Source organism: Sapajus apella, unplaced genomic scaffold, assembly GCF_009761245.1.
Source record: "Sapajus apella isolate SASKATOON/1434 unplaced genomic scaffold, GSC_monkey_1.0 scaffold291, whole genome shotgun sequence".
Classification (NCBI taxonomy): Eukaryota; Metazoa; Chordata; class Mammalia; order Primates; family Cebidae; genus Sapajus; species Sapajus apella.
The window spans coordinates 114,795-130,907 of NW_022437231.1; the positions used below are offsets into that span (position 1 = coordinate 114,795).

At 37.8% G+C, this 16,113-nt stretch overlaps 1 protein-coding gene across 2 annotated transcripts in view; it reads right to left on the bottom strand.

The window, feature by feature from the left end:
* LOC116545573 (rap1 GTPase-GDP dissociation stimulator 1-like) overlaps positions 1-15,688 on the bottom strand; it is a 128,081-nt gene extending 112,393 nt beyond the window's left edge. Inside the window, exon 1 of one of the 2 annotated variants that reach the window (XM_032272115.1) lies at positions 15,496-15,688. In XM_032272115.1, coding sequence (XP_032128006.1) covers positions 15,496-15,499 — 4 coding nt within the window. In that variant the 5' untranslated portion in view covers positions 15,500-15,688. The remainder of the gene's footprint in view (positions 1-15,495) is intronic. The other variant, XM_032272114.1, reaches the window with a different exon arrangement.
* Positions 15,689-16,113: the final 425 nt, after the last annotated feature.

Sequence of the window (16,113 nt, forward strand, 5' to 3'; positions counted from 1 at the left end):
ACAAAATTGTCTAACAAGTATAACAATCAGATTTATATTTTAGAAACAGTACTTGTTATAGATGGAATGTCCCCTGAAAATGTATATGCTGAAATCCAAACCCCAATGTGATAGTATTAGGTGGGGCCTTTGAGAGGTGATTAGGTCATGAGAGTGGAGCCCTTGTGAATGGAATTAGTGCCCTTATTAAAGCAACCTCCAGAGAGCTTCCTCACTCCTTCTATCATGTGAGATTAGAGAGAAGATGACCTATAAACCAGGAGGCGAGCCTTGACCAGACACTGAATCTGCCAGCACCTTGATCTTGAACTTCCCAGTCTCCAGAACTATGAGAAAAAAAAAAATCTGCTATTTATATGCTACCCAATATATAGTATTGTTACTGCAGCCCAAATGAACTCAGACAGTACTCTAGCAGCATGTAAAAACTGATCAAGAATAAGAGGGATGTCAGAGGAAAGAACATCTGTTTAAAGAGTAGTGTAGTCTCAAGGAGAGATACAGGGCCTAAACTTACATGTTTACAGTAAAGAGGCAAGGAGGATTAATTCAAAGTAGAATTGTTAAAACTTGGGGAACCCAATGATATTCAAAGAATGACTCCAGATTTTAGGAACGGTTGCACGGATGAATGGTGATATATTCACTTAGGGAATTCATAGAAAAAGTCTTGTGGAAAGGTTTAACAGCCCAGCATTACTCTATAGCATGAATTGGCAAATTATAGCCCAATGCCCATGTAAAATTTCTGTAGAGCCCACAGCCCATACGTAATTTTATGTAATGGTTAAAGTAAAAGTAATGTGAAAATAATGGTTTTTACTTTTATAAACGGTTGTATAAAATTAAAGAATGTATTTCATGAAATGCAAATTATGTAAAATTTAAATTTCAGTGTCCATAAATAAAGTTTTATTGGAACACAACTCATTCCCTTGTGCACTGCCTATAGCTGTGTTTGCATTATGACAGCAGAGTTGAGGGGCTGTGACAGAATGATTCACTTTACACTGCTGCTGGATGCACTACAAATTGCAGTGACAGTTATGACTTGTCAAGTGCTTCAAGAACCATGGTATACTGTCATACCACATTTGATCATCATGTCAAAATAAGAGAAGCATGTCATGCTTTTAAGGCATTTAAAGTAGTATGTGAATTCTTTTGTTATTGAGTTAGATAGCAAACCATTGTACTATACAATATACATCAATATTACCAGACTAAGCACTCATCACATTCCCAAGACATAGGAAAGAAATCATCAGAGATATCAGAAAAATATAGAACAAAATATCTCATCACAGAAGAATTTCCACACACACACAGACACAGACAAACACACATACACACTCACAATTGCAAACAAATTAAATTTCCAGGTGTCTCATTTGTTATCCAAGCAAGGAAATCCAGTTACCCATGGGGAGCTAATTAAATTGCATTTGGTTATAGCAACCAATATTTCCAGAGAAAATAAACTTGCTTAAGAATAACCTCTCAGTGAGAATAACCACTGGAGATGAGGACACTGGGAACAATATCAACATTCAACTAAAAACCAAGGTAAAAGATTTGTAGACATTGTCTTTGGCTCTTGATGAGCTGGCAGGTATTAATGACACTGCTTAGTTGTTTCTCAAGAAGTCAATTACAAGCTTGAAATCACTAATAGTGAGCCTCTATGAAGATTCTCCATAAAATAATAATAAGCAAGAATATTCCCCAAGTTGAGAAAGCACCAATTCAGTATAACCTGAAGTGGAATCTGTTAAGATGTGTTACAAATGATGGTGACAAAAATAAATGAAGATCAGAAAAAGGTTTAGTTGAACAAACTTACAAAGTTTGTGAAAGCATAGGTATTTAAGCTTATGGTACTTCATTCTATTATTCATCAATAGGGAAAACAATTTAGAATGTATCATTGAACCAGTAGGGAAAACATTAATTTATCATGTATCACTGAACCAGTAATGTCACCAGTGAACTTCATTTGTTCTCACAGATTTAACCATCATAAGTTCTGTAAATTTTAATCCGAAATGGAAACAAAATCTTGGCTTGCCTCATTATACAGAAGACCAATGGTTTAGTCGTTACAGAGTTTTACTGTGATTTTTTTGAGCTCAAGGGCACAAATAAAATTTTCTGAACAACAACAAAAAAAAATGTCTTCAATCACTGCTATGGCTTTGGAAATTAAAATTTGCTGCAAATTTGACAGTTTCCTAATGAATCTAACTTAAAAGTCAAGGCAAAGAAGTGCTTGTATGAGAAAATACTGCAAAAAAGTCATTTTGACAACACCGTTCCAGTTACAAGCAATAATGGCTTTATATACTTCCTGCACTGTCAAAAGTTGAAACAAAAAGATCTACCTCCATACACAAATTTTCAAGAGATTTATTTTGCAAGCTCAAACTAGAGTTCCTGCAGTGCTTTTCAGACCTCACTGTGACTGCAAAGGAAATTTCTATATTTCAAAATCCAATTAAAGATGCAATTGAGGAGCTCCTACCTAACCTTAAATTGGAAATGGTTAATCTGCAATGTAATTTCATGCTAAATGGCAAATACCAAGAAAAGTCTTAAAAAAAATTTTTTTTTTTTGGTCAAGAATTACAGCTGTATTGAGAGAATTCTCTTAGTACCTTCCACACAATGAATATGCTCATTAAGATCACATACAATTGGCAGTACTTATTTGTATGGGAAAATAATGCCTCAAAGACGCAATTTGTAAAATTGCATTATAGGTCTGCTGTAACAGATGAACATCTACAATAAATTCTGGCAATAGGATAACTTTGAATCCTAATAAGTAAAATATTATTCCAAAAAAAGAACTCCAAAACAAACAAAAGATTTAAAAAAAAGAGCTCCAGTCTTTTCATTTTGTATCACAATAAATTGTGTTCAATTAATGTTATCATATTTCAAATGTAGTAAAAAAAAAATGGACATTTATGTTCTCTCATATATATTTTTTCCCTTTTCCATTAGGCTGGTGCAAACATAACTACGGTTTTTGCATTTTTGAAATTTGCTGTTTCATACTGGAATATACACATTCTTAAATAAATGTGATTATGTTATAGATCATTTTAATGCACATTTCTCTCTTTATGAGTGATTTTCTTCTTTGAGTTCAAAATGGGTCATAAAGCAGTGGTACGACTCACAACATCAACAATGCGCTTGGTTCAGAACTGCTAACGAATGTACAGTGTAGCGGTGGTTCAAGAAGTTTCGCAAAGGAGATGAGGGCCTTGAAGATGAGGAGTGTAGTGGTTGGTCATCAGAAGTCGACAATGACCAAATGAAAGCAATCATTGAAGCTGATCCTCTTGCAACTACATGAGAAGTTGCTGAAGAACTCAATGTCAACCATTCTATGGTAGTTCAGCATTTGTAGCAAATTGGAAAGTTGAAAATATTTGATAAGTGGGTATCTTATGAGCTGAGCGAAAATCAGAAAAAAAGCATTGTTTTGAAGTGCTGTCTTCTCTTATTCTACACAAAGACAATGAACTATTTATTGATCAGATTGTGACGTGTGACAAAAAGTGGATTTTATATGACAACCGAAAAGTGGATTTTATTCAACAACTGGACGGAGAAGCTCCATAGCACTTCCCAAAGCCAAACTTGCCCCCTAAAAAAAGATCATGGTCACTGTTTGATGGTCTGCTGCCTGTCTGATCCACCACAGCTTTCTGAATCCTGGTGAAACCATTACATCTGAGAAGTATGCTCAGCAAATTGCTAAGATGCACTTACTGGCCCGCACTGGTCAACAGAAAGGGCCCAATTCTTCTATATAACGCCCGACCACACGTCACACAACCAATGCTTCAAAAGCTGGATGAACTGGGCTATGAAGTTTTGCCTCATCTGCTATATTCACCTGACCTCTCACCAGCCCACTACCACTTCTTCAAGCATCTCAACAGCTTTTAGCAGGGAAAATGCTTCCAATAGTTCGTTGAATACCAAAGCATGGATTTTTACGCTACAGGAATAAATTTCTCGTTGGCAAAAATGTGTTGATTTTAATGTTCCTATTTTGAGTAATAAAAATGTGTTTGAGCCTAGTTATAATGATTTAAAATTCACAGTCTGAAACCACAATTACTTATGCACCAACCTAATATGTAATATCCTTGATCCCTCTTCATGGCCTGCAAAGTCTAAAATACTTATCATCTGATCCTTTATGGAAAAAGCTTGTCAGCCTCTGCTTCATGGTGGTGCTGTCCCCAGTGTGGCATAACCTGGGAAGGTCTTGACAATGCAATTTTACAGCCCACTCCACATCTATTGAATCTGAACTTCTGAAGGTGGGCCCAGTATTTTTTAAAAACAAGCTCTTCAAGTGATTCTATGCAAGCTAAAGTCTGAGAAGCACTACTCTAAATCAGGATGCAGTGTTAGTTGTCCCCTTGGATACATTATTTAATTCTCTGATTTAGTAAAATGGAAACAGTGTCACCTACTTCATAGAATTGTTGAAAGGATTAAAATTCAGTTTAAAAATATGTGTAAAGTGTAGCATAACTGACATCAATAATTCTTAATAAATCATAATTATGAATTTGATGGTGTACTAGAGCCCCCTATACTAGCCCATGAGATACAATTTTTAAATTTTCAGGATTTTAATGAGGCAGTTATTAAAATAGCCATTATTGAAATTATATAAACATAAATGAGTTATACTAAAAAAGAACACTCAAAACCATCAATACTTAATTACTATATTTTACTATTATCTGTGCTAATGAGATAATGTCTGATGGATATGGTATATAATGATGTGCTACCTCTTTTTTCTCAACTCTGCATTCAGTGACACTATTTTAGTAGCTTGAAATGAGCCACAGTAGGAGTATTTACACCACAGGAAACTGACAACCATCACAAATCAGGGCTATTTCAGAGATAGGCTTTTAGTTAAACATTTAGCAGCACCCCTAATTATCATTATTAAAAATTATAAAATGAGGCCGGGTACGGTGGCTTACACCTGTAAACCCAGCACTCTGAGAGGCCAAGGTGGGTGGATCACGAAGTCAGGAGATTGAGACCATCCTGGCCAACATGGTGAAACTCCATCTCTACTAAAAACACAAAAATTAGCTAGGCATGGTGGCACGTGCCTGTAGTCCCAGATACTCAGGAGGCTGAGACGGAAGAAGGGCTTGAATCTAGGAGGCAGAGGCTGCAGTGAGCCAAGATCATGCCACTGCCCTCCAGTCTGGGTGACAGAGTGAGACTCTGTTTCAAAAAAAAAAAAATTATGAGTTATATTTTGAACTCAATGAGTTTTCATTAACTATGCATGTAGAGATGTCTACTAATATGTTAAACACAAAGATGTAGCCCAAATATTAATATATTTAGGTATCAATAAGTACCTAAAATCATTTTGTGAATAAAAAGAAGGACTTTGGAATTTACAAGTACCATTGACCCTTGAACAATGCAGGAACTTGGTGTCCCAATCTCCCTCTTACTCAAAAGTCCACACATAACTTTCAACTCCCTAAAACCTTAAGTAATAGCCTAATGCTAACCAGAAGTCTTACCAATAATACAAAGTCAATTAACACATATGTTGTATGTTTATATGCATTAAATACCACATGCATCAAATACCATATTGTTACAATAAGGTAAGCTAAAGAAAACGGAAGGAAGAAAAAAACGTTATTTACTATTCATTACATGGAAATGGATCATCATAAAGGTCTTCATCCTCATTATAGTCACACTGAGTAGGCTCAGAAGAGGAGGGGTTCATCTAGTTGTTTCAGGTGTGGCAGAGGTGGAGGAGATGAAAGGGGAGGCAGGAGGGGCAGATTCACTTGGTATAGCTTTTATTGAAAAAATCCACACAGAAATGGAACTGTGCTGTTCAAACCCATGTTATTCAAGCGTCAACTGTACAACCAATCATGGCTACCAGCTCAATTTAACCACTTCCATTACCACTATCCTAGTCCTTGATTTTAACTCCTGAAATGCTTCCAGTAACAAAAGTTGTATAAATAGAAGCACTGAGAGAATTATTTCACCTGCAATTAGAATCCAGCATCCATATTTCAGCCAGCATGGGAAATGGTTTTATAGGTCATTTATTTAGACAAAGCTAATAAGCTGGTTCGAACCCTTAAGTTGCTACCTCAAGTATATATCACCATTTGAACACTAAAGAAAAACAAGATGTATAGATATTAATATATTTAAGATATCAATGATACGGAGTATATGTCAAACTTTATTTTCAAGGAATCACAGGCTTTTATAACCAAAATAGTATTTATAACTAGTATGGTTTGAATGTTTTTGTCCCTTCCAAAACTCAGGTTGAAACTAAATCCCCAATACAACAGTATTGGGAGGTGGGGCCTAATGGGAGGTGTTCAGGCCATGACGGCTCTGCCCTCACAAATAGATTAATGACATTATAAAAAGAGCTTACCAAAGGCCAGGCAGGGTGGCTCACGCCTAGAAACCCAGTACTTTGGGAGGCTGAGGTGGGCAGATCACCTGAGGTCAGGAGTTCGAGACCAGCCTGACCAACATGGAGAAACCCCATGCCTACTAAAACTACAAAATTAGTCAGGTGTGATGGTGCATGCCTGTAATCCCAGCTACTCAGTAGGCTGAGGCAGGAGAATCACTTAAACCAAGGAGGCAGAGGTTGCAGTGATTTGAGATTGTGCCATTGCACTCCAGCCTGGGCAACAAGAGCAAATTTCCGTCTCCAAAAAAAAAAAAAAAGAGCTTACCAGAGTGGATTCTCTCTTTTGCTCTTCTGTTGTGTGAAGACACAGGGTTTCTCCTCTTTGGAGGACACAGCAGCCAGGCGTCATCATTAAACCAAAGACCAAACCTGCTGGCACTTTGATCTTGTAGTTCCCAGATGCCAGAACTCTTGAGAGAATAAATTTCTGTTCTTTATAAATTACTCAGTCTCAGGTATTCTGTTATAAAGCAGCACAAAATGGACTGATATAATAACCTATTCTAATATCTTCATTTATTATTTACATCTAGGTAAATACAGGTTGAGTATCCCTTATACGTAATGCTTTGGACCAGAAGTGTTTCAGATTTTGAAATTTTTCAGATTTTGGAATATTTGCATGATTTAACTGGTTTAACATCCCTAATCCAAAAATCTGAAACCAAAAATCCAAATGCTGCAATGTGCATTTCCTTTTGAGTGTCATGTTAGACTCAAAAAGTTTCAGATTTTGGAGCATTTCGGATTTTGGATTAGGGATGCTCAACCTGTACTTCTATTTTATTTTAGCTATTGAGTTGTATCAGTTACTGATATTTTTGGATATTAACCCCTAATTTGATATATGGCTTGTAATTAATTCCCCTCATTATGTAAGCTGCCTTTTCATTTTGTTGATTGTTTCCTTTGCTATAGAGAAACAATAATTTGATGAAGTCCCATTTGTTCGTTTTTGCTTTTGTTGCCTGTGCTTTGCGGGCCATAAACAAAAAATCATTCCCAACACCATGTTATGGAACTTTTCTCTAGTATTTTCTTGCGGGCATTTTATGCTTTCAAATTCAAATCTTACATTTAAATCTCTGATCCATTTTGAGCTGATTTTTGTATACAGGGTGAATAAGGATCCAATGCCATTTTTCAACATGTGGATATCTAGTTTTGACAACAGTGTTTATTGAAGAGATTGTCCTGTCCCCATTGTGTTTCCTCGGCATTTTTTTTTTTTTTTTGGAAGATCAACTGACCGTAAATTCTTGGGTTTATTTCTAGCCTCTGTATCCTATTCCATTGATCTATGTGTCTGCTTTTATGCCAGTACCACACTGTTTTGATCACTATAGCTTTGTAACATGACTTGAAGCAGGTAGCATGATGCCTCTGGCCTTGTTCTTCTTACTCAAGATTGTTTTGGCTATTCAGATCTTTTGTGGTTCCATAAAAATTTTAGAATTGTTTTGCTATTTCTGTGAAAAATTTCATTGGAATTTTGGTAGGAATTACATTGAATCTGTAGATCACTTTCAGTAATATGAACATTTTAACAATACTAATTCTTTCAATTTATGAACATGGGTTATCTACTTATTTAATTCTTCTAATTATTTCATCAATGTCTTATGGTTTTCAGTGTTGAGATCTTTCACCTTCTTGGCTAAACTTATTCCTAGATGTTTCATATTTTTGTAACCATTGTTAATAGGATGGTTATCTTGATTATATCCTCAAATAGTTTGCTGTCAGTGTATAGAAATGATTCTGATTTTTCTACGTTGATTTTGTGTCCTGAAACTTTACTGAATTCATTTATTAGGTTTAACAGGTTTTTTTTTTTCTTTCATGGAGTCTTTAAGCCTTTTCATATATAAGACCATGCTATCTTCAAGCAGGTCATTTTACTCTCCAATTTGGATGCTTTTTTTTTTCGTTTTCTTGTCTATTTGGTCTGCTAGCACTTCTAGTATTATCTTAAATAGCAGTGGCAAGAGTGGGCATCCTTGTTTTTTCTTCCTCAATCTGACATAAAGCTTTCAGATTTTCACCATTAAGTATGATGTTAGCTATGGGCTTGTCATATATGACCTTTGCTACGTTTAGGCATATTCATTCTATACCACATTTGTTCAGAGTTTTAAAGATGAAAGTATGTTGAATTTTGTCAAATGCTTTTTCTGTATCAACTGAGATGATCATATGATTTTTGTTCTTCATAATGTGGTATATCACATTTACTGATTTGTGTATGTTCAACCATTCTTGCATCCCAGGGATAAATCCCACTTGATCATGATGCATGATTATCTTAATGTATCTTAATGTGATGAGAATGCAAATCATAACCACAATGAGATACCATTTCACACCAGTCAGAATGGCTATTAAAAAGCAAAAAAGAAAAAAAAAAAAAAAAGATGCTGGTAAGGCTATAGAGAAAAGGGAATGTTTTTACACTTTGGTGGAAATGTAAATTAGTTCAGATACCGTGGAACGCAATTTGGAAATTTCTTGATGAACTTAAAACACCACTACCATTTGACCCCATCCCATTACTGGGTATATTTCCAGAGAAACATAAATCATACTGCCAAAAAGACACATGCACTTCTATCTTCACTGCACCACTACTCACAATAACAAAAACGTGAAATCAACCCAGGTGCCTATCAACAGCGGATTGGATAAAGAAAATGTGGCACATATATACCATGCAATACTATGCAGCCATTAAAAAAAAGAATGAAATCATGTCCTTTGAAGCAACATGGATGGAGCTGAAGGCCACTATCCTAAGCAAATTAACATAGAAACAAAAAACCCAAATACCATATATTCTCATTTATAAGTGGGAGCACTGGGTGTACATATGGACATAAAGATGGGTAAAACAGACACTGGGGACTACTAGAGGGGGACAAATAGAGGGAGGCAAGGACTGAAAAACTAGCTATTGGATACTATGCACACTACTTGGGTGATGGGATTATTCATACTCCAAACCCCAGTGTCATGTAATCAGCCCATGTAACAAACCTGCACATGTATCCTCTGAACCTAAACTAAAAGCTGAAATTTTTAAAAAAAAAAAAACAAAAAACAAAAAACGAATACCAATTCTCCTCAAACGCTTTCCAAACAATGAAGAAAGGGAAATGCTTCCAAACTCATTTAATGAGGCCAGCATTACCCTGACACCAAAGCCAGACAATGACTACAAGAAAAGAAACTACAAGCCAATATCCCTAATAAACATAAATAGAAAAATCCCCAACAAAATACTGGCAAACTGAACTCAACATCAACATGTATTTTAAATTAAACTTTTCCCCTATCAGTTATCCAAACATTTAGCTATCTAAAATTACATCGGGTTCCCAAAGGAGATCTTCCTCCTTCAATTCCTCCTGATGCTCATGACTGGATATTAAAATTTAGGTAATTCTGATGGCTGTTGTTAGTGCCACCAATAACTCCAGAATTGCCACGTTCAATTTCAGGTGATCAGGAATAGCGCATCCACACTATTTCCCCAAAGTCACCTAGAAATTTCAAGATTCCAGTACGAAAGCAAAATCGCTTTGGCTATTAAAACTTTTCAAATTGTAGTAGTATAGACTTCAGAATACGACTGCCAAGGATAGTGAATTCAGCCCTTCTCCCATATAAAAAAAAAATGGACAAAACAGGTATAATGTCAACATAAGAAAAAATTTTAAATTTATCAATCTATCATCTATGCTTTTTTGAAATCATAAATTTTAGTAATTACGAACCTTCAAAAATATTTTATCACTCTGCTAGGCTTGCAAGATCAGGCAAAATTTGTATTTATTATTTAGCCACGAAAACCATTTCTGGACTTAGAAACATAGGCAAAATAAAATGACCATTTATAAGTTTGATACATATCTGCAGAGAAAAATACAACTCCAGGAACTAAAAATATAATTAGAAGCATAATTAAAATCTAAAGAAGTCTCAAATTCACAAAGTCTAAACGTGATAAAACCAGGCATCAGTAAAGAGTATTATTTAGGCAAAATGCCGTACAAAATTACAAAATCATTCTAGACTCATTTTGCATAACATTATAAAAATAAAAATTGTACTATACTAAGTCACAAAGACATTAAAAATGAAATGTCAAAGAAATGTGAAGCACTATGGTGAAATTAAAAATTATTCTTAGACAAGAAAACAGCACATGTCATTCCATGTAAAATGGAACACTTAAAAAATTTTATTTAATATTTATAAATTTAAATACATTTAAAATTTTAAAATATTTTCTAAAATATAATATCTGTCATGTAGAGTGAGTTAAAAATAATTTTAAAACTCTATGTTTTCTCACAGATCTTTAAACAAGGTGAGAAATACAGCATGACTATACCTAGTGAACTGTTCCCACTTACTCATTACTCATTTAGCCTTTACAACTGACCTCCATATCTACTAGACCTCTTAAGGTTGCTTTTTAGAAAAATATACTGGGTAATATCCTAACCAAAGCACTCAGCCTTTTCTCAGTCCTTATTACCCTCCTATTATAAAAAACAGACACTATTGACTATTCACTCTTTCTTAAAAACAACCATATACCAATTCTAGTCTTTCACTCTTACCTGTTTTTCAGTGTCAAATCATACCACTTCTTTTTCCCTAACTATGGAAAACTTAAGGAACTCCATTCCTCAAGATTATTACCATGGACAATTTTCCTCTTTTTCTTTGTTGACTCTCGTCCTCTGACCTAACTTCAAATATCACCTCAGGATATTTGTGGATATCTTCCGGATCTCTAATTCAAATTGTACTCTCAAAAGTTAAAATAAATGTTTGTTAACTATTTTTCACCTAGTTTCGGTCAGTCAACAAATTTTTCTACATAGCTACTATGTGCCAGACACTAGTGTTAGAAATGTATTCAAATCCTAATATGACAACATCCTTGTCATTAAGGAATAGAAACTAAATGTCATTAAGGAGTACAGACAGAAAAGTTCAACGTAATAGGTCCAAAATTGAGTATCTACGGTTCCTTTTTCTGTTAACTGAATATATATCAGGAGATTTTAATATCCTCATTATCACCCAGGCTAAAACCTGTGACACTCAATTCCATATTCAATGGGTTGCCAAGTAAATCCTATTCTTTATTTGCAATATTCTATTCCCATTGCCACAACCTAGTTCAGGTCATTAAACATTTTCATCCAGACTGCAACAACCATCTTTGGAAGTGTTCTGTAGTTTCTCATCTAATCCATCCTGCACTCAACTGACAAATTTTCCTATACCACACATGTGATCCATCACTTAACTGCATAAAAATGTTAAGTGGTCTCTCAATAGGTAAGCCAGGTTCAAACGCCAGGTTCAAATTCTTCTTCAGTTGGCATTTAAGATCCTCCATTATCTGGTCATTAGCAATTACTGTACTACTTTTTTATGTCTGTTACCCACGATTTCCTTACCTTTTGCTCTGGCCAAGCAATGCTATTTAATCATATTCTGGAAACTCCTAAAATGTTTCCTATCTCTCTATCTTCATTTATGTCATTTCTCCTCCAACCCCAGACCAACTCCATTGTGATTAACAATCTCATTTCTACCTTTAAGAAGTTGAACCTACCTTTGGTTCTTATAACACCATTTCTCTAAAATCTTCTCTCCATTCCCTGAATCTATAATATATGTAAAGGTCTTTTAAATAACTTACATATTTATTTCTATTATAATTTGTGTATATGTCATATTGTTCCTGAGATTCTAAACAACTTGAAGCATGAACATCATTTTATCTCTGTCCTCCCAGTACACTGCAGTACAGGACATTGCATACTGTTGATATCCAACAAATACTTAATGTATGTTGAATTTGAAATATGACATATACATAAAATAGTAGATGTGGCCATAAAGTTATAAAGGAATTTTCTTTCACTCTCTTGTATAAGAAATTACTGCCATGAGAATACCTTTATAACTTTATGGCCACATCTACTATTTTATAAGATTGAGTTTCGCTCTGGTTGCCAGGCTGCAGTGCAATAGTACAACCTTGGCTCACTGCAACCTCCACCTCCCGGGTTCAAGTGATTCTCCTTCCTCAGCCTCCCGCACAGCTGGGATTACAGGTGCCCACCACATCGACCTAATTTTGTATTTTTAGTAGAGATGGGGTTTCACCATGTTGGTCAGGCTGGTCTCAAACTCCTGATCTCAAGTGATCTGCCCGCCTAGGCCTCCTGCTGGGATTACAGGCATGAGTCACCACACCCAGCCAAGAGTATCTTTAAAAATCATCTTATTTATTTATTGAGACAAATTAAAAAGCACTTCTCCCTCTCCCCAATGTTTAATCAGTATACCTTCTTATGTGTGCATGAATTGTTACACTATCTTCCTTGACTCAGATATAAAGCTGTTTTCCAAGGTTTCAATTTTAAATTATCATATGTACCTACTGATCATACATGAAACCACCTTACCCTTGAAAAGAGTTTAGAAGGAAATAGCTGAGCTAATATCCAGAATCTACGAAGAACTAAAACAGATGTACAAGAAAAAAACAAACAAGCCCATTCGAAAGTGGGCAAAGAATATGAACAGACACTTTACAAAAGAAGACATATATGAGGCCAACAAACATATGAAAAAATGCTCATCATCACTAGAAGGAAATAGTTTGCCTCAGGTTGACTCAAAACCTACCTACAGCATGCTGAGAGGCCATGGGACAATTATACCTTTCTGTTTCTGCTTATCCCCCAACTCCATAATATGTACCAATCCAAATGTTTGTTCAGACTATACCTTCAGGTTCAAAAGTTGTAAATAATAGGTGGTTTTAAGTTCAACAATTTGCCAAAGATTTACTGAATTCCTTTTTGAAAAGCATTGTGGGGACATGAAAATTAGTAAGACATTTTTCATCTTCTGGGACTCATGATTAAATGCATAGCACACACACATAAACAATTCCATTATATGGTAGATTATGTAAGTGATAAAAAGCTTCTAACAAGGTACAAATAGTGCTATGAAGAAAGACTAATAGTATCTGAAATGGCTTCAAAATGAGAAATAGGTTTCTATTTGGCCCTTTTTAAAAAATCAAGCAGTAGCATTAAAGATTTTGAAAATTATTTTTAAGTAGATAATTTCTTTTAGGTATTTTTATTCACTAGCGTCATAACAATTGGATTTTTTCCACTGAAAATGTACAGAATTTAACATATACGTTAAAATGTTAAATGGGCTGTTTGAGGCTCACCTGGAAACATGAGAAAATGTATTTTACAAGCCAAACCTGAACTTATAGTCCAATATCAGATAGGGTTACTGGATAAACTGTGTAGTTCCTTTGAACATACACAGATAAACGTGTGTATGTTCAAAGGAAACATACCTTAACGTGTGTATGTTCGACGGAAATACACAGCTTGTCCAATAATCTAATACGTATTTAAAATTCTACTTTAAGAGAAAAAGTAGACACATATAAATGGGCCACTCAGTTTTTACAGAAATTGGTTCATCATATCAAGAGTACTCACATAAAAGAAAAACAACTTAACAACTGAAAATAAAATTCAGAGCCCTAGACCTTTCTTGATTCATACCACCTCCTCTGTCAACCCTGGCCTCTTCTCGATATATGGCGAAAGGTCGGGATCAAAGCCTGAAGCATCTGCTGTCCCAGGAAACTCTATGGACACCATTCCCAGGTTTAGACACTTCTTGAAGATTCTGACTTGCACGATCTACCTCTGAACGTGTTGAGCACTGTATTAACAAATGAAAGGACCACATTCATCTCAAGCTTTAAAATAACTCGCACAGAAGGGGTGGGAAAAGTCCCAGTTGACAGATGCCAAGGGAGCAAATTTTAAAAAGAGGAAATTATGACAGACAGGAGTGGAAGCAAACTGGGGAACTTAGTTCAAGTCGCTACTATTAAAAGAAACTTTGAGCTCTTAATTATATGACAGCATTCGTCAGACGTTTCTGTGATTACTGAATGTAACAGGTAAGCAATATGTGATGTAAAAAAATTAGGATAAATTTATATACCGTTTAATAAAATATATTTGCTCCTAAATATCTCATCCAAACCAATCTCTTCAGATTAACTATAAATACAAAGGAACTAAAATCAGATTATGCATATTAGACAGGGGGACGCTGGGAACGAATAACTAGCATGTAAGTTCGGTAACAACGTTACAGGGAGCAGTTTCCTGCTACAGAAGACAGACGAAGGAATCCAGAAAACAGGCTGAGCACAGGAATATTGCATACTGTAGTCACCCAGCACTAACTCAACAGCTAGCGGCTCTATCCTGCCTCACGTTCCTCGTGGCCTCTGACAAGTCATCCCTTTAACCTGTGAGGCTGTCCGCTCTTTCCCTTGGAAAATAATGTCCGCGCAGGTTGTAAGATCTCCCTCACAAACTACTTACTTCCACTTCCCCGCCCCGGGAAGATGAGTCTCCACGACGGGGAAAGGTCGCACTGACAGAGAAGGAAGTTACACGAAGTGGTCTCTCCCGCAGTCGGACCCGAGCCTAGAGCTCAGCAGACGCGGGGGAAAGGAAGCTGGTGGCCTCTGAAGAAACCGGGATGGAGCCGCGGATGCGAGCGCGCGAGGCAGGCTCTGTGTGCCCGGGCACCGGCAGGAAGAATGGAGGAGGGGAGGCGAGGCGGCGAGGTGCCGGGGAGCCGGGCGGCGGTCCGGCCCGCGGCCGACCCCACCCCAGCCAGCGCTCGGGACCCTCCCAGCCCCGGCGCCCAGCGTGCGTTCCGCGTGCGCCGACTCTCCCCGGAGGAACGGCCTCAGTCTCACACCCAGGGACTGGAGAAATCCGGCAACTTTGCGCTTAAAATGCTTCCCACCCTGCAGCACACCGAGAAAGAAAAAAATGTCAGGCGATGACGGGGGAGGAAGGATGACTTACCCATGTTGCTCCCCGAGGGTGAGGAACTGGCGGGGCGAGGCGAAGGTCTCCGGTGCGGGCAGCGCGGGTCCGTGTCCTCCCTCTACTCCGTCTCTCCCGCAGCCAGGGAGGGACCCGCGGGGGGCGGCCGCCGGGGAGGAGCAGCTGGTGCTGCTGCAGGCGGCGCGGCCGCGGCGGGGACGAGCGGCGGGGGGCGGGGCGGGGCGGGGCGGGGCGGGGCTGGCGGGCGCAGCCTGCGGCGGGCGCGGCTCCGAGCGGGAGGGCGGTGGAGGCGCTGGAGCCGGCCTGAAGTGCGCCGGCCCTGACTCGCGGCTCGCGAGCGCCCCGCCCTCCCTAGCGAGCATGCTCAGTGCCTTTTCCACGCCTCCCTCTGTGGCGAGTGAGGCTGAGCGAGCGGGTGGGCGTGTGTTTGCGGACAGGCTGTAGCCGCCGCTGAGGAGCCTGATAGTGGCCGTCTGAGCGGCGGAGGGTGGGCCAGGAGAAAGCAGGGAATGGGGATATTGAGTCTAATCTGCTAGCAGACGACTCACCGCTGCCTTGCTTTCCCCACCCTGATCCACCCGGAACCTGGGCCCGCTTTCGTTACGGGGCAACCCGGCCGCAGAGGCCGGAATTAAT